Source organism: Mangifera indica, chromosome 4 (genome assembly GCF_011075055.1).
Source record: "Mangifera indica cultivar Alphonso chromosome 4, CATAS_Mindica_2.1, whole genome shotgun sequence".
NCBI lineage: Eukaryota > Viridiplantae > Streptophyta > Magnoliopsida > Sapindales > Anacardiaceae > Mangifera > Mangifera indica.
Genome location: NC_058140.1, coordinates 19,474,396 through 19,493,575, shown reverse-complemented (window position 1 = coordinate 19,493,575; position 19,180 = coordinate 19,474,396). Strand labels below are relative to the sequence as shown.

Here is a 19,180-nt window from a genome sequence, read left to right as displayed (position 1 = left end):
AAAGTTATTATTATTGGTATTATGATTTACATACAGCCCAGAAGTATAGCTTAAACAGTTCTGAGTTAATATGAGAATTTTCAATGCCTATCAAATTGCATTCACAAAGTTTGTCGCTAAATATAGAGAGATAAAAGCAACCACACAGCGATTGAAGAGAGAAGAAAGACAGTCACAGAATGACAGAACAGAAGATGAAATAACAACTCTTTACTGTTAGAAGCCAAAGAGGCAGCTTAGCTAGCTAGTAGCCACGTTTGCATGCAGCAGAACAGAGAGAAAATTAATGAAAGAAAAGATTTTCTGGGAAATTGTATTGGTTGGTGATAATAATAAGAGGAAGAAGAGCAAGAGGCTTTTGTTCGTTAGGGGATGTACAGAAATACAAAATACAATACAATACGGATACGAGTAGTCAAAATACAAACATGAAAAGTACCATGCACCAGGCAATTATTACTCTTACTTTCTTCGGTATCTGATGCTATTACAGTTTAACCTGCACCTATTTTTATCCCCTGCAATCATCTGGTTCATCTCCTCCTCTTTCATCAAATCAGCCACGTGTACGCTCCACATCCATTCTCACCCCTATTAAATTAATCTCACCGGGGAATCAATGGGAACCGTGAAGGAGAATTAGATGGCAAAGGACATTTATAGCAACTTTGGAAAGGAAATAAAGACCGTTTATTCTTGCTTGGAGAGACTACAGAGAGGGTGTTGTAGATATTGAAGAGGTATTTATACTGTCAGCAACGAAAGGAGACATTTTTACCGTCAATAATAGCCGCTAACTTCACCGGAAAAAACTGGTTTTCCGACTTGTGAAAACTTACGGAAACCCTCATGGGAGAAACCGGTATCGTCCGGTTTCCGGGGAGCCTTGACCCACGAGCACAGGAGTTCAGGCCGAGAAACCCCGTGAACAACCAACCCCAATTTCCGGTTTTTAGACCGCCCCAAGTTTTTTACCCGTACACTCATCTTTCTCCGTATCCTTCAAACGACGTCCAAGTTTTGCCGTTTTGTGATGCTTCTGCTGCCGCCGTTGGTATAGGTGGCTTGGTCTACCCTCAGTATCATACACAAGCGGCGTACGTTAGTAGTTCTCCCTCATATCATGCGCTCCCTCCTCCGTCCTCGACTCCAACGCGGACGTTGGTTTTGAGTTCGGTGGCGGGTGATGTGAGTGAGTCAAGTGTGAGGAGAGATTTGGAGGTTTTTGGTGAAGTAAGAGGTGTTCAGATGGATAGAGCGGACGAAGGGATCGTCACCGTTCATTTTTATGATCTGAGACATGCGGAGATGGCTTTTAAGGAAATACGAGAACAACACATGCAACTACAAACCTTGTTGGGGAATCAGTGCTGTGGTTTCGTGTTGCAGAAAAATTGCGATGGTCAAAGTCCGAGTTCTTCGTTTGTGTCTCAAACCGCGCGTGGCCTCATTGCCGGTCGACCCGTTTGGCCGCAGTTCATCGTTCCGTCCTGTAATGCGGTTCCTGACGGGAATAATCAAGGGACTATCGTGGTTTTCAATTTAGACTCTGGTGTCTCCTCTTCCAGTCTAAGAGAAATCTTTCAGGCTTTCGGTAAGTCTTGAGTATATTTTTTTCCCATTTTGCTGCGGGTTTTAGAGGGGTTTTAGTTTGAAGTGAAGAAAAGTTTTCATAAGATCTGAAAGTGTTTGATTTGTTTTACTGATTTCTTGCTTTGATGGGAATTGGTGGTGGGCCGAGCTGTTTGTTTAAGAATCCAATGGATCGTTTTCTTATTTCATTTGCCATTTTCGATAACACATCTGACTAGAAATTGAAGAGCTACCTAAATGACCTTTATTAATTAACATTATTTCTCAGGTCCCGTGAAGGAGTTAAGAGAGACACCGCTGAAGAAGCACCAAAGATTTATAGAGTTCTATGATATAAGAGATGCAAGTAAGGCTCTCAAAGAAATGAATGGCAAAGAAATTTTTGGTAAGGCTGTTGTTATTGAATTTAGTCGTCCGGGTGGCTATAACAAGAAGTTCTTCAATGCCAACACAAACACAGCTAGTACCAGTAACAACTTTACTGTCAATAACCACAATTCTTATATGACAAGAAATTCAGATTATAGATTTTCAACTCACCCATCTTCTTCCTTTTCTCATTCTCTTGTCGCTCAAACTCAACCATTGAGAAAGAAATCTCCATCAAGTTCAGTAAATGGAAACCCTAATGTGAACAAGACTAGTACTGCTTCAATTGAGGCCTCGGTGGCTTCTTTGTCTTTAGCAGGTGCAGTAGCCAATACAATTGATGACGGGAATCCAAGGAGGAGTAGTGGGAAATGCCAAAGCAATCATTCAACGGCATCTTCTAAACCGCAACAAGTTAAGAACAGGAGTAATAAGCATTGGAAGGGAAGACAAGTGAGGAAGATAGATTCTCGTTTCCTTATAAATGAAGTTGCCATGGCAGACTCAAATTGTAAAGATTCCCGAACCACTGTCATGATCAAGAACATACCCAACAAGTACAGGTTGCTACAAAAATTCTACGCAAATTTTTTATACATTTTTTGCATAATGATTTAACGTATATGTAATGTTATATTTTATTTTCCCAATTTTTGTATCTATCTGGTATTCGGCATAATTTTTTCTTTCTTTTGACATGCTGCAGTCAGAAGCTGTTATTGAATATGTTGGACAACCACTGTATTCACTGCAATGAACAGATTGCTGAAGGGGATGGCCAGCCTTTGTCTTCCTATGACTTCGTCTACCTGCCTATTGATTTCAAGTAATTCTTTTCCATGCCTTCCTTTACGTTTTGTTTCCCTTGAAAAACAAAAGGAATCTCCAGGAAGAGTGATTATTGAAAACTAATTTATACATTTTGATTTTAATAGTAACAAGTGTAACGTGGGATATGGATTTGTGAACATGACGTCTTCTGAAGCAACATTGAGGCTATATAAAGCCTTTCATCTTCAGAACTGGGAGGTCTTCAACTCAAGGAAAATTTGTGAAGTCACCTATGCTAGAGTCCAGGTTTTATTTTTATAGTAACTTTGTCTTTTGAATAATTTATGGCGACTTCAGAAAGCGTATGTTGTGTTTTAATTGTTTTGTATGTAAAAATGAAAACTTTGTAAAGGGATTGGAAGCTTTGAAAGAGCACTTTAAGAACTCGAAGTTCCCGAGCGAGATGGACCACTATCTGCCTGTGGTGTTTTCACCACCTCGAGACGGGCGGCAACTGACGGAGCCACTCCCCATTGTTGGCCACACTAAGCAGCAGCAGTTGATGATGATTGACCACTCACTCACCAATCCAGATGCCTCGTACGATGATCATGATGACCATGACGATGATGATAACGACTTATATGTTGGTGGTACACCTGATAATCATACCAATGGCTTTACTGATTATGCTGACTAAAACGATCCCCTGAATGGCGGCAGCTGCTGTAGCACAAACGGCGGCGACGATGACAGAGATAATGCCATGTTCTTGTGGCATAAAACAAGAGTGGTTCTGTGTCTATATCTCTCATATCATATCAAAATATAAATACATAGCCATTAATTATATATGACTTGTTCACTGCAACCAACGTTTGTGCTGCAATACCTACCCGATGGCCTCTTGTTGAGCACCGAGCCCTCTCTTTATGTAGCCTGCATCTGTTTACCCTCCAGGTCAGCTAGCTGACCGCGACTGTCATCTCTTCCATTTACTTCTCGTTCAGAAATTAAGCAAGCTGTAGCGAAATCAAGTATTTACGTTTTTTTGGTTGCACAAATTGTAGCGTGGTTACTGATGTAGCTAGTTATTTTTACGTTTCTGGGTTATGAGTTATTTGTTTCTGATAAGATGTATATGTTTATTCATTGGAAACATTGAGAGACTTGACCAACGTATAATACGAAGTCTCTATAACCCGGCGATGTACGGTGGGTATATGGCTAATTGCTGATACCTCTACACCTGCCAACTTTCTGGTCTGTGTACGTCTCTGATCTTTAAACTATCGTCGATTCCTTTGGCTGTCATTTGACTCATTTCTGCCCGAGTCTCGTTGATCTCCTTGGTAGCTGTAGTTCCATCTATTACGTTTCGGCTCTGGTGAACTGTTCTTCCTGCAACTACGAAAGTTTCAACTTCTTCGATGGCTGAAGTTTATTATCCTTCTGGTCAAACAAATGATGGGGTTTATACATCAATTATGCCACAAAAAACGCTTAATGTTGGCTTGTCTCTTCCAGAATGTTGACCAATGCAAAGATTTTGCTTACGTACATATGGGGTTCAAGACTCAGTAGGCATATTGTTTTGGCTTAAATTAGTTAAACATGTATGATGAAGAAAAGGAATTAAAGAAAAAGAAGGGCAAATTTAATTAGAAGAGTTGCAGTAAGTTTAGGTCAATGGAGATGAAATCTTCAGAGAGAATAAAATACGATATATGTTTGAGTTTGGCTCGGTTGTCCAAGTGAATTGAAGTAGCAGAGAGAGGACCACGTGAATTGCTGACAAATCTGATGCCACGCAGGACAAAAATCTGATGTGGCATCTGCTGTGGCTGTGTAGGATTGGCTGGATCCGTACGATGTGCAACAGGTTCTGCAGTGTCCAGCTCATAAAGCCTAAAACACCCCATTCAATTAATTTTTCATGTTTTTTCTTATGTCATTCACTACTCTCTACAGTTGCCTCTTTGACGTTTCACTGTTGTATGCACTGTCTTTATCATAGCCCAATTTAATGCTTCCTTCTGTAGCTTTCTCTTTATCTGTCACAATCTGCTCTGCTTCGTCTCCATCTCTTCTTTGTGCCCTTCACTTGATGTTATGGGGTTTTGACACGTGGACCACCTGATGCTGTCCACGTTATCTCCTTGTTTTTTGTTAATGTTCTTCCATATTTCCACAGTTTAACCTCGTATTGTTGGTGTCAATAGGCAATTGTCTTGCTGACAGTGGACCAATCCAACCCCTCACCATGCCAGACAGAACTCTAGTCCTCTAAACATCATTATATTTTACGGGCTCTTTGTATTGTCATCATGGGATGCTCTTATCCTAGATTCTGCAACATGGGCCACTTCTTCAAGGGCTGGATCCAAATTGAGTTCGAATTTTCGGAATTATTAAACTAACACAGCTTTTTGCATTACATAAATAGTGAGGATTTGTTTTGTGGTTTCCCCAGGTGTAATTTTGTCTTGTAATTGTTTGTAAGTTGTGTTTGATTAGGAGGAAGTGTGGTTTTGTTTTGACCAACGACCGGGCAAAGACCGGTACGTATGGTCAAAGATATGGCGGGAGCATGGAAACTGTGGCCTGCATGCGTGGCGCAGGGTCCTTTTCACCTAATCAAGGCCACACAGTTGGCCACTTGGACAACTTGTTTTGAAGCCTAATTGTTTAAAAGAAGCAAAATTTTTTTATTGTGATTTTGGAAAAACCAGTTTTACGGTTTCTTGTCCAAATAATTCAGAGGTAACTTTGAACAACTTGAGCTGAATTTGAACAAAAATTAACTTAGGCTAGATGTGAATTCAAAATAATTAATTTGACATTGAACTCAATTTGTTTGAGTTGGCTATTCAATAATGTGAGAGAAGAAGAAAAATAATTGATGGAGATGAAGAAGAATTTTTAGCAAGAAGGGCTGCAATACAATAATGCCAATAAATAATTGATCTCGAGATTTATAAATTAATACTTCAATTTAAGTTTAACTAGTTGAGCCAAATAGTGACTCTTGAACTCAGACCCAAGCTGGCTCAGATGGCAGCCAATGTCCAGACCTGTTTATTGGCAGATATGGGCTTCACACTTTTCACTATATTTAGGCTAGATTTTCAAATTTTTTTTTAGTCGCTTGGGATAGATCATCGATACAGATTGGCCCATATACCACAAATAGTATATTGGTTTTTCTCCCACTCCATTTACAATACCAGCAACAACAAACAGGTTTATTCAGCTCCAAATTATTACATAAAACAGTATATGGTGAACAACAACTGCTCTGTTTTAAGCACTTGGTGAACTACACAACTTGTATGAGATGGACAGAAGTCTGATTATATATGAGTGTACTGAACTAGAGTTCATCCTTGCCGGGATGTCTTTCTGTTGTCCGAGTTCAGCTTGACTGGATACGATGCTTCCAGAGTTATACCTCACAGCCCCTCTTCAGCATCGATCTCTCGTTGCATTCTTATATAACCCTTTTCTCCCCAGTCCCCCACGAATTTTTCACTATCCAGTACTTAGTTCCATCTTGAGTTTCTCCGTATCCTACAACAGCCACTCCATGATTCAGCTTTGTGCCACAGTCTCCATTGAATACTCCCTGCAATCACATCACTGTTGTACATTAAAAAAAAAATTCAAGTCTAGAAAATGTGATTTGCAATTATTTCTACATTATAGTCTTCATATTTATCTCTTCCTGATAGAAGCCTGAAAATTGTTACCTCTGAGTAAAACTGAAAATCCTTGCCACCAGCATCTATTGCAACTGCTACAGGTTGGTTTGCTACAGCTTTGATCAACACAATCTCATCACTTTCCGGTACCATTTCATAGCCATCGATAATCACTTCTGGTGCATTCTTCTGCAAGGCCGGCAGTAGTTTGAATATTAAGTTATACATTTCAGATATCGAAATCTTCTCTATGTTGCTAGTTACCAACCTTGGGCAACTCACAGGATCCATCTCTAGCTGTATAAGGGTAACTTTCCTCCATTGTTAATCCATCACTTTTTGCAATGAAGTCCAATGATTGCTCCATTAATCCTCCATCACAACCATGGTTGTCTTGCTCAGACAGGGACCATAACTCACCTGTTTTGATCTTGTTAATGCCCTCCACTGCAACTACAGTTGAAAATGCCCAACAGCTTCCTGTAAAATTAAATAATATCCAGTAGATTTCAGGCAACAGGTCAAGGAAAATGGTGGAAGCAAACTAAAAATTTAGGATTTGATTTCTGTTCTTTTTTAGGAAGAGGGGGATTGACAGTCTACCAGTAGCAACAACTAGACGACACCATAAAATTGCCAGAAATGATTTCACAACATAAATTACACCTCATTGCTAGTGCAACCTGGAACATTTCAGAGATGGAAACTAAGAACTAAACTTTATTGATGGTAATATTTCCTGATTATGTACTTTTAATTGTAACAAAAGATCGTTCTTACCACATTTGCCTTGGTTCTTGACTCTGGTGACAGCTCTGTTCTTCCTACAATGGACAGATGGAGGAAGATCATTGGTCTTGGCATCCCTGAACCCTGTGTTTCTCCAGGGACCATGTAACATTCTATGGTGGCTTAACTTTGAACCACGGGTGCTCAAAAACTCATGGTTGGTCATATCAGCATACCTGTTGAGCTTCAACTTGTAAGGCAAATCCATTTGGTTCACCTTGTGAATATGCTTCAGATTCTGCTTAAACACATTGAAACGCATTTTTTTCCCCTCAGGTTATGCGACACTGTGTGGTGGCTCCTCCATCTCTCAGACAAGTCCCAGAGGCTCTCTTCAGAAGCCAAGTCACTCTCGTGGTAATCAAAACTTCCAGCCAAGCCTAAAACCAGAACAAGTGACAAACCCACCAGTAAAATTTTCTTTGTATCCATCACTTGTGGTTGAGGATTATGAATGCATGGACTAGATATGAATTATGGGAAATGAAGCTACCGCCCTTATATGAAAATATGGTAGTGGCTGTGATGTGATCATTTTTTAGAGCTTTAAACAGAATAGAAGGGAAAAGCAAATGGCCTTTCTGAGGTTAGAGCTTTGTACATTTTGTGTGATCTCTAGATGGCTAACATGATAAACATGTTGAACTTGTTTAACTTATTTGCACAGGCTCACGAATTGATTATGCTACTAGCGCACTGGACACACGACACATTGCAGGGCCGCAGAAAAGTGCTCATAACAGCAATTCCTTCAGTTAAAAAGGCAAATAAACAGATGTCAGAACAAGATGACTGTCTTGCTGAACCTGCATATAAGAGGATGACCCGACCGAATAGATAACCAGTAGTGAACTTTGAGGGTGTTCAAAGATAAGAGCACGGATTCAAATCCACCATCGACAAGAACTTGGAATTTAGATTAACTTTGTTCTTTTCTTTTCATCCCCGATTTTGTTTACGTAAAAACTGGACTAACTGCGTGAGATTTCATTTGTCATATAAGAGATAGCTGAGATTTCAACTTAAAGAATTTGCAAACAAATGCAAGCTATTTGCCTGTCAAGGCAGCTGCCAAATTACAACAATGGTGGCTCGCTTGAGTGCTCAAGGAACATACAGTAAAGAGATGCTCAAGATGAATTCTTTAACACGAGCTGGGATTCTTCCAACAGCAAGTCAAAATCCCTCGAGCTTCAATATGTGCCAATTACATTTGCAAGTACGGCAAAGGATTTCAGATAGTGGCTAACATGCACAGCTTAAGAACCCAAAAAACCCGAAGTAGTGAGATGTTCACGGTCCTCAAAGCAATAAACTAACCTCAGTGTAAAATTATTTACAACCCACCGGCATTGTCATCATTTAATCAAATTCCCTAAGCAGATCCACCATATACAATTACATTAAGAAATAAAAGGAAAACGGGTATAAAGAACATATATACACCCTTTCTCAGGGACTTGGTTCAGTTCTATATGATATCTCAGCATCTATAACAGATATGTACAAGCCATAAACATTAAATCAAATTGAGTAACAAATAAGCAAGAAGGCTTTGAAGGCTGCACAGGTAGATTGAGGAAAAGAGTAAGACAATGCCAAATGCTGTTGGTAAAGTAGTATGATCTAAATATATCTTTATGCAATTGTATTTCACCTTCAACTCCAGATATTTTCTTTCTTTCTTTTCAATTTTGGAGATTCCCATATCACATAAAAAGTTAAACAAATCTTGAAATGGGGAGTTGGGACTGATGCTAGGCCCTACATTCTTGATAAACAGAACTACCAAAACGGTTGCTGGGAAATGATGAACGACAGTTAGCTAACAAAACAACCTATCAAGTCTCATGTAAACAAACTGAATTGTATCCGGAAGCAGAGATGGTATGCATTGCAGCCTACAGCCTACTCAAACATAAACTATCTATACAAGATGAATATGTGAGAACTCCTAAGTAAAATGAAATCTAGAGACTCAGAACATATCATAGCAGTCCAAAAACAGAAGTTCTCAGTTCAATTCTACAAAAATTACATAAAAAAATTTTCCAAGCGAATGCCGGACATCATTTATCAAATCATAGATAAAATTAGTTGCTGCAAGAGTCTGAACTCAATAGGGGGAATAAAAAGCAAATTAAACCACATATTTCATCAGCGTTGATAACAATTATAGCAAGAACTTACAGTACACATCATGCTTATGAGAAAAATTATTAATTGGAAACAAAAACAGGAACAATACGAATGGAATTACAGAATCTCCTTGTATTTGTTGTCTTTAACCATTTCTTCTCTCACTCTCCTGATTTCCGCTTCCTTTGCCAACCTCTCATTCTGAAACATCAAAACAAATATAATTAGTCATACAAGTAAACGAATACTGAGAACCTAGGGTTCTTATCGCACTGGGAAATCCGAAGACATCAAATCTTGTGGGAAAGTAAATTTGAAGGGAGATCTTACAAACTAACAGTAACAAGTCAAGTACAAGAGATTAATTACATTAATTGACAAAAGCAAAGACGGCAGCCAAACCTTTTCGTCCTGACGGAGGGCGATCCAGACGTGGATTTTCTCCATGGACTGCCAGAAGAGGAAGGCTCCAAATGACATTGCGAAGTACGTTGCCACTCTCACCATCTTTGATTTCCAATTTGGAGATAATCGAGTTATCAATCTATCAAAGCCCCGCGAGGGATCGCTAAAATGAGGTCAGGCTATTGAATTTGAAGGTCAAGGAGGAGTTATATGGTGCAGTCGATGTGCATTAACTATCATGCAGCCTGCTTACCACAAATGGGTCTGTATAGTACAAAGCCAGATTGGGCTTATATCTGACAGTCCAGCCCAGAAAAGATACAATAAATTTTCTCGGGAAAATTTTCAACTTTCAGCAAGGAGCGTAAAAACAAAGATGTTGTGTGTAAGGTGTCAAAATCATAGATTCCCAATGTCCCGTTCAACTTTACTTTTCCGGTGACAAACAAAACAATGCCACCGAAAAGACATACACACAAACAATTTGACTTCTTCTACCATGCTACTCATAATCTGACAAGACCGAAGGATTACATAGAAATGCCGGCACTGTCCGTATGGCATAAGCAGTTTGTACAAGACAGTAAGGACGGCGCTTTCCTTCTCTCTTTTACACATTCTTACCTTCATTGTGACAGTTTTTTTTTTTTTTTTCTAATTTTTTGGTCTCTTTCTACACCTGTTACAACAAGAATGAGAGTGAAAAGAGAATATATATTAGTGCTTCTCATACATGCATAGTAAGTCCATAATAGACCTTTTTTTAATGCATACATTAAGCTAGCCTTGTTTTTCATTTCAAACAGATTGAGTGGTAGAAAAGGTAACTCGAAGTGGAAGGGTTGGAGATTAGTATAGCTTGAAGATTAAGATAGCACTGATATGGGGACTGAAAGCAAAGGTGGGCTCTTTCGTTATGCTGATAGGACAGACAAATTGCTTTTGTTGTTTGGAATTCTGGGCTGCATAGGAGACGGGATGATGTCTCCAGTTACCATGTATGTGCTTAGCGGTGTTTTCAACGAGCTTGGATCTTCTGATATCTCTGTCTCCAATGAGATCGTGAACAAGGTACTCAAATATTACATCAAATAATGCATCTATTCTGAAGTAAATAGTATCAGTATCATGGTAAAAAAATCAACTGAATTAGTGGCTAGTGCTACTAAGTTTACATATCAAAAAATATAGTTGACACTCAAACTACTGGCATCTTCCTGTGTAAACAGTACACACTCAGGCTGTTCTATCTTGCAATCTTCGTGGGGGTATCTGCTTTCATTGGTATGTATCTTTCTGATACTTTTCTTGTTATTTGGGTTCAGTTCATATCCGATTCTCCCTATTCCAATTACATTTCCCATTGGCTCGTTAGAGAAGCGGTGTTTGGACGCACTGAAAACCAATGGTATCGTGTTGGCAAGACAAATGGGGTCCCAAAAATACAAAGTTGCTATGCTGCACTCTGGCTTTCAAGTTGTTTTAGGTCTTAAACTAGGCAGCCAAACCTTGGTCAATTTAGGACTATCTTGCATGTAAAATAGTTTCGTCAAATACATATATCAAGCATATGTCTCTCATTTCTGGAATTTTATCGGAGAACCTCACTTTTCGCAGAAGGAATATGTTGGACAAGAACTGCCGAGAGACAGGCATCTCGCATCAGGATGGAGTACCTGAAATCAGTCCTCAGGCAAGATGTCGGTAGCTTTGACAACCGAACTGCTTCTTCCACGACGTTCCAAGTCATCTCAACCATTTCCTCAGATGCTCATGCAATTCAGGACACCATTGCTGAGAAAGTTACTACCTATCATTTAACACCTTTTTGTTTTCTTTTCCCTCATTGTTCTCATACTGACGACATTTATTTTTCTGTGTCTGTAGATACCTAATACTCTGGCTCACCTCACATCATTTATATCATGCGTCGTAGTTTCTTTTATGCTCTCTTGGCGACTAGCACTGGCTGCGTTACCATTTACACTCTTGTTCATCGTTCCAGGAGTTGTATTTGGGACAGTACTAAAGCAACTAGCAGGGAAGGCTAAGGATGCTTATGACATCGCTGGTGGGATTGTGGAACAAGCTATATCCTCGATTCGAACAGTCTATTCATATGTTGGGGAGAATCAAACACTAAACAGGTTTAGCCATGCTCTTCAGGAAAGAATGGAGCTTGGTATTAAACAAGGCTTAACAAAAGGATTGTTGATGGGGAGTATGGGAATGATTTATGCAGCTTGGGCTTTCCAGGCTTGGGTAGGAAGCTTCCTTGTTACTGAGAGAGGAGAAAAAGGTGGTGCTGTTATTATTGCTGCAATTTGTACAACAATAGGAGGAACGTAAGTTGCTTGCATTCATAACATCGTGACTTGTGTACAAGTACCAGCTTGTATATTGTTTATGTTAAAACTGACAGAATTTTGTATGTCCAGGGAAATTATTGCTGCACTACCCAATCTCTCTTTCATCTCCCAGGCAACAATTGCTGCGCAGCGAATTTTTGAGATGATTGATCGAATTCCAGTAATAAATTCTGAAGATGAAAAGGGAAAAGTTTTGGGATATGTCAAAGGAGAGATAGAATTTAGAGAGGTTGACTTTAGTTATCCAACAAGACCTGATTCCCCAATTCTTAAAGGATTCAATCTAAAAGTGCAAGCAGGAAAGACAGTGGGTCTTGTTGGAGCCAGTGGTTCTGGCAAGTCCACCGTTGTATCTTTGCTTGAAAGATTTTATGATCCTGCAAACGGGAAAATTCTCCTTGATGGGCACAAAATAAAGAGGCTTCAGCTTAAATGGTTAAGATCCCTAATGTGACTGGTTAATCAAGAGCCTATTCTTTTTGCAACATCAATAAAGGAAAATATTCTGTTTGGTAAGGAAGGAGCTTCAATGGAAGAAGTTATGAAGGCAGCTAAGGCTGCAAATGCTCACGACTTCATTGTTAAGTTAAGTGATGCATATGAAACCAAGGTAAGCCAATCTTGTATATTTTTAATGTATATAAAATTGATTTTCATTGCTACAATTGACTCGGTTTATTTCATTTATACACCAGGTAGGCCAATTCGGTGTTCAGTTGTCAGGAGGTCAAAAACAAAGGATTGCTATTGCAAGGGCTTTAATAAGAGATCCAAAGATTCTTTTACTTGATGAAGCTACAAGTGCTCTGGATGGAGAGTCTGAGAAAATAGTGCAGGAAGCCTTGGACCAGGCTTCACAAGGAAGGACAACAATTATTATAGCTCACCGCCTCACCACAATACGTAAGGCTGATTTTATAACAGTACTTCAATCAGGAAGAGTGATTGAATCTGGTTCCCATGATGAGCTGATGCAAATGAACAATGGAGAAGGTGGGGCCTACAGAAAAATGGTGCAATTGCAGGGATCAACAATGAGTAATGAAGTCTCTAACACTGTCTATAGTCAAACAGAAGGTGTGAGATCAAGTTACCAAAGCAGCCCGGCCTATCCATTCAGCCCAGTATTTTCAATCGACATGGAAAGCTCCTCCCAAATGCATTGCTATGACGAGCAAAATGAAAAAAACATAAGCAATAATTCTAGCTCTCCTTCTATCAAACTGCGTCTACTGCAAATGAGTGCAACTGAATGGAAAAGAACTGTGCTTGGGTGTGTAGCTGCTGCTGGTTCTGGAGCAATTCATCCTGTATATGCCTACTGTTTGGGATCAGTTGTGTCGGTTTACTTTCTTAAAGACAATTCCAGGATCAAATCGGAAATCAGAATGTATTGCTTCATCTTCCTAGGATTATCAATTTTAAATTTCATCTCTCATCTCCTTCAACATTACAATTTTGCAGTCACGGGAGAGCATTTGGTTAAGAAGGTGCGAGAGAAAATGCTTGGAAAAATACTCACCTTTGAAATTGGGTGGTTCGATAAGGATGAGAATACAAGCGCTGCAATCTGTGCACGACTAGCTAATGAAGCTAACCTGGTTCAATCCTTCATTGCAGATCGTATGTCGTTACTGATTCAGGTCTTCATCAGTGCTTCGCTGGCTTTTACCCTGGGATTGCTGGTTACATGGAGGATAGCCATTGTTGTGATTGCCATTCAGCCTTTACTCATTGGGAGCTTTTATTCTAAACGTGTTCTGATGAAAAGGATGTCAGAAAGAGCACAGAAAGCACAAAATGAGGGAAGCCAACTGGCAAGTGAAGCTACCATTAACCATAGGACTATTACAGCCTTTTCCTCTCAGAACAGGATATTGAGTTTTTTCAAAGAAACAATGAAGGGCCCAAAAAAGGAGAGCATCAAACAATCATGGTTTTCAGGAATTGGCTTGTTCAGCTCCCAATTTCTCACAACAGCTTTTATAGCATTGATTTTCTGGTATGGAGGGAGGGTAATAAGTCAAGGATTGGTTAAACCAAAACACCTTTTCCAAGCATTCTTCATCCTAATAAGCACTGGTAAAAACATTGCAGATGCAGGGAGCATGACTTCTGATTTAGCAAAAGGAGGCAATGCCATCAACACAATTTTCACTATCCTGGACAGGCCAAGTGAGATAGAACCTGAAGAGCCTAGAGGTAAGGAAGATATGAAGGCTACATCCGGACACATAGAACTAAAGAATATATTCTTCTGTTATCCATCAAGACCTAACCAAGTGATCTTCAGGGACCTATGTTTGAAAATTGAAGCAGGGAAAACAGTGGCACTTGTAGGAAAAAGTGGTTCTGGAAAATCTACTATCATCGGGTTCATTGAAAGATTTTACGACCCGCAAAGTGGAGTAGTCTTGATAGATGAATGTGACATCAAGAGCTACAACTTGAGAAGTCTGAGGTCACGTATTGCATTAGTAAGTCAGGAGCCAACACTTTTTGCAGGAACTATACGTGAGAATATTACTTACGGTAAAGAGGATGCCACAGAAGCTGAAATAAGGAAGGCTGCAACTCTAGCCAATGCTCACGAATTTATAAGGTAGTCTTCTTCTCAGATAGAATTATATACCTACAACAGAAACTAGTTTTCTCTATGTTAACACAATATTGATACGAATTTTGATGGTCCATGCAGTTCCATGAGAGAAGGCTATGAAACTTACTGTGGAGAAAGAGGAGTTCAGCTATCAGGAGGGCAGAAGCAGAGGATTGCCCTGGCTCGAGCAATATTGAAGGATCCGATGATCCTCCTCTTAGATGAGGCGACTAGTGCACTTGACAATGTGTCAGAGAACCTCGTCCAGGAAGCATTGGAGAAGATGATGATTGGGAGAACATGTGTAATTGTAGCTCACAGGTTGTCCACAATACAGAAGGCAGACACCATAGCTGTGATAAAGAATGGGAAGGTGGTGGAACAAGGATCACACTCCAATCTACTAGCCCAAGGGAGGGGAGCCTACTACTCTCTAATTAAGCTACAAGGTAGTCCTTACAGGTGAAACACTGCAGTAGTGAGCTGAAATATTTTCTTCTATTTATTTATTTTGAAGATGTAATCTTTTCTTCATTTCTTGTGAATATGCTACATTTCCATAAGAATCAAGCTGGATTATGAAGTATCAGAAAGCTTCTTTTAAATAAACAATTAGAAATATTGTTGATACGAGAACAAATGCTTTCAGTGTACATCAGTAGTTAGTTAACCTAATACTGATCAATCCAAAGTTTGTGGCACAAATTTGAAACCAATCCACCAGTCTTCTATTTGTCTAGACTGAAAAAATACTTGCCATGACTTTTTATCATTCATTATTAAACTTAAGCTAAAAAAATCAAAGATTAATATGCTTGTTAAATTCCTCTGTAATATTGCAAGCTAAAATATGAAGCACTGCTGTGTGTTAGTGAAGTTCTAGCTCCACCATGGATGATCACATTCATTTTGTTAAAGTTCGGTAAGTTTGGTGAGTTTGCTCACTATATCCACTGATGGACGATCACATTCAACTTATCAAAGCTGATTATCAGAATGTAATTAATACCCCGCTACTGTATAATGTTTACCCGAATTCAGTAATAGATTGTGGTGGCAGCAAAGAGATTATCAGATAAACTTCTTATTACACTTACGTAAATGTAACGGGACATGCGGTGAAGTGGATATGACATGCGGGCAGAACAAATAGGACCTAATGCAAACATGTCACTTGTGAGTACCTGTTACGAATATCTAACAAATTCGGTCTGATTGTTGCTGACTTTATGAAGCATTTCCAACTTCCAAGACTCAACTACCGTGTGCTGATAATTAAAGCATGCAGCAGTAAGCAGTCATCCATTTCCAAATCTAGCAATTCTTCCCCCACCAAAGAGAAAAGCATGTTTAACTTCTGCTATTTATTCATCACCATTAGAAAATTTAGGTACTTTCTTCCACCATCACATGGCATGCTTGCTCATTATCATCAACTTTCGGATCTCCATTTTATGCAGCAAACCATGCGATTCAGCAAAATGACTTCCGCAAAATCCCAGAAAAATATTCTCTCTAAAAACTAGAAACCCTTTTTGAATGCCTATATATAGTGTAAATTGCATAAGAATCCCTTTTGGGTTTAAATAACACGCTGGAATAACAGCGGCTTCCATTGTTATATACAAGCACGATTGCATTCAGATTTAATCTATGTGGGTTTCACCTAAACTTTATCGATAATTTATCAAATATTAATATCGGTGATAATCTAGAGGACTAAACAATCAGCTTTACACTTTCTTAACCTTGATTAATTATAATTAATAAACAGTCAGACTTGTTTCTTCTCCCCAGTTGCATGGAGAGGGAACAAGTCAAAAAGAGAAGATGAATGAATAGTGATGCAGAGCTTTCACCATAGATATTAATATGCATGCGTAACCCATAAAAAAAAAAAAAAGTGAACAATGGTTTGGTAAATATCTATATATAAAAGCGAAATTGCTTTCTCCGTTTCAGCTTTCGAATTGGTATTCAATTTGATGTGAACCCAATTTGAGCTAAAATTTCAGTTCAATTGCTCAATTTAAATTTGCCCAAATCTTCCTATGATGGTAGCGTTCATCATTTTTGTAATACTATTCATCTTACACTGAATTCTTTTTATTTTGTGGGTATTACTTTTTATCATGTCAATATCCCTATTCATCCCACCAAATTAGAGATAATAAAAACCAAATCTAGGTACCCTTCGATTTGAGTTCAGTTTGAATAAAAAATAGTTCAATTTAAGTTTGATTTGAATTCGTTGAGTTAACATTAAAGATGATTTGAGTTCGATTTCAATTCAAATTTGACTCAAATTTATAACTCAGATATATAACTTAAACTCATAATTTGAATTTATGATTCATTAACAAAATGATATCCTTTAACAATTATTTAATATAATTCGAATAAAACTACGAGTTAAATTTGAACTGAATCGAGTTATCTCTTCAATTCGTGTGTCAAACTCTCTATAGCTCAAGTTTGGTTCGATTTTAAAACGAAACAAACATCTTAACTTGAACTTAGTTCATATTCAAAGTAAATAAATTCGAATCTAATTGAATCAGCTTTTAAATCCGAATTAGCTCAATTCCGATGCAGGCCTACACCAAACACTTTATGATAATATCTCTAACTGATTCAAATTTAATATAATAAAGTTAAACTAAACCTGAATCAACTAATACTTAAATTTGACTGAACTTGAATATACCTTTAACTCAATCGCTGAAGCATGCCGAAACATCCCTGAATCTAACTACACAAATTAAGAATTGCCTTATCGCCATAAGGGAGAAAAAAAAAAAAAAAAGGCATGGTGCAAGTGGATATATTAATTAATATGTGGCTTTCAAAAGAACAAGTCATCTGATGAATAATTAAGAATATTTTGGAGGAAAATTGAGAAACCCTCGTTAGATTTTGAGACGACATATTTGTTTTTATTTGACCAGGATGGTGACACGTACTTATCCATAAGTTTGGCCAAAGTAAAGTGCGTTCACAACAATTGATCCCATCTCAGTTGAAAGAGATATTCATGTCCGGTGGATTAGTTTGTATGAAGTATACTTTGATTTGTATATAGTCAACTTGAGTTTTATTTTACCTTTGCTCTTTTTCTCCCTTTCGAACTTGTTAATTGAGCTGTAACTTTCACTAGTCCCATCCCACCTGTGATTATAAGTATTGAAAAGACACCATTTTACTTGTTTACGTGTGAAGTTAAAAATCCCAATAATGAAAAATACATAAACGTCAAATACAAACTAATTTATCTAAAAAAGAATTTTCACCTTTTGTCAAAGTCGGAGTAAACTCATATAATTGAAGGTCAATCGTAAATGATAAAAAGTATTCAACAGTTCAGCTGCATACGTTATATGGAGAAGATGACATTCCATTCTACCGTTTCTTTCTTTCTTTCAAATCAATTCAGGGACCGTTTCCCCACTAAATCTGTGAGTCTAATTCCAAACTTGTTACTTCCAATACGCGGGAATCTTTTATTTTCACACCATTTTCGGAACCCTTTAAATCCACACATAACCTAACCTTATCTCATCACAACTATTAATTTGGTTGGTAAAAAATATTCAAACAGCATTCATTTGAAAAAAAAAAAAAATTATAAACTGTACATTTTTTTTTTGTTCACACTTGAGTTAAATCCCCTTTTTAAAATTAACCGACTGATAGTTTTGCCACTTCCAAGAGGGTACATAGTATGTGACTTATTACTAACAAGACATGCAGCTTTGTCATCTCCTCCTGTGCAGGCAATGTTAGATTTCTTATGCCATAAAATAATACGACAATAGAAGCCAATAAGCCAGCCAGAATAATTGATTTTGGCGTTTGCTTGGATTGGCCTAGCCTGAAACAAGAAGGAAATCTCTTTCTTATCTTCCTGGTATTGCCCTGTAACGCGTTTAGCCACCAAATCCCTCTGGGGCTCTCGACTGCGAAGCAAAACCTCCTAGTTGATGTGGAACGTTTATAAATTTCCGGTATTTTATGTTGTATTTTTAATTATATGATATAATATATGAAAAAAATAAATATATTATTTTAAATTACTATAATATGATAAATAAATTTAAAAAAATAATATAATAATTAAAATATTATATTATTAATTTTTTATATATAATATCACTAAGGTGCCTAATACCCACTCATAAGTATACCCTTTTAAAAAGTATTGTGTATATAAATAATAAATATATATTTGAATATAAATAATAATATATTGATTGGATTTTATTTAATGGCAAATTCAAAAAAAATCTAAACATATATAATAACATGCATCATTTATATTTAAATTTGTACTGAGTTATGCTTTATAACGTACTTTTATATACCTCGGACAAATCGTATGGCCTCCACGTGGCATAATTCTATTGCTTACTTCTATTCTGAAGGTCCTATATAACGCTTCCCTCACC

The 19,180-nt window shown here is 37.9% G+C and overlaps 1 protein-coding gene and 2 pseudogenes across 1 annotated transcript; 2 read left to right on the top strand and 1 right to left on the bottom strand.

Annotated features, from left to right (window-relative positions):
- The first annotated feature begins 648 nt into the window (after window positions 1-648).
- On the top strand, window positions 649-4,043 carry LOC123213426 (protein terminal ear1-like). The gene is made up of 5 exons (XM_044632862.1): window positions 649-1,594; window positions 1,862-2,525; window positions 2,669-2,788; window positions 2,898-3,039; window positions 3,146-4,043. The coding sequence occupies exons 1-5, from the start codon at window positions 850-852 to the stop codon at window positions 3,431-3,433; spliced, it is 1,959 nt and encodes a 652-aa protein (XP_044488797.1). The 5' UTR covers window positions 649-849; the 3' UTR covers window positions 3,434-4,043.
- A 1,815-nt stretch (window positions 4,044-5,858) lies between these two features.
- LOC123212875 lies at window positions 5,859-9,975 on the bottom strand (annotated as a pseudogene).
- Window positions 9,976-10,649: 674 nt separating this feature from the next.
- Window positions 10,650-15,245, top strand: LOC123214992 (annotated as a pseudogene).
- The last annotated feature ends 3,935 nt before the right edge of the window (window positions 15,246-19,180 follow it).

Bases quoted from the DNA above. Each gene is read 5' to 3' on its own strand.
- LOC123213426 (XM_044632862.1), top strand. From the start codon at position 850: ATGGGAGAAACCGGTATCGTCCGGTTTCCGGGGAGCCTTGACCCACGA. The intron at 1,595-1,861 runs GTAAGTCTTGAG...ATTATTTCTCAG, and splicing joins AGAAATCTTTCAGGCTTTCG to GTCCCGTGAAGGAGTTAAGA. The intron at 3,040-3,145 runs GTTTTATTTTTA...AACTTTGTAAAG, and splicing joins TCACCTATGCTAGAGTCCAG to GGATTGGAAGCTTTGAAAGA.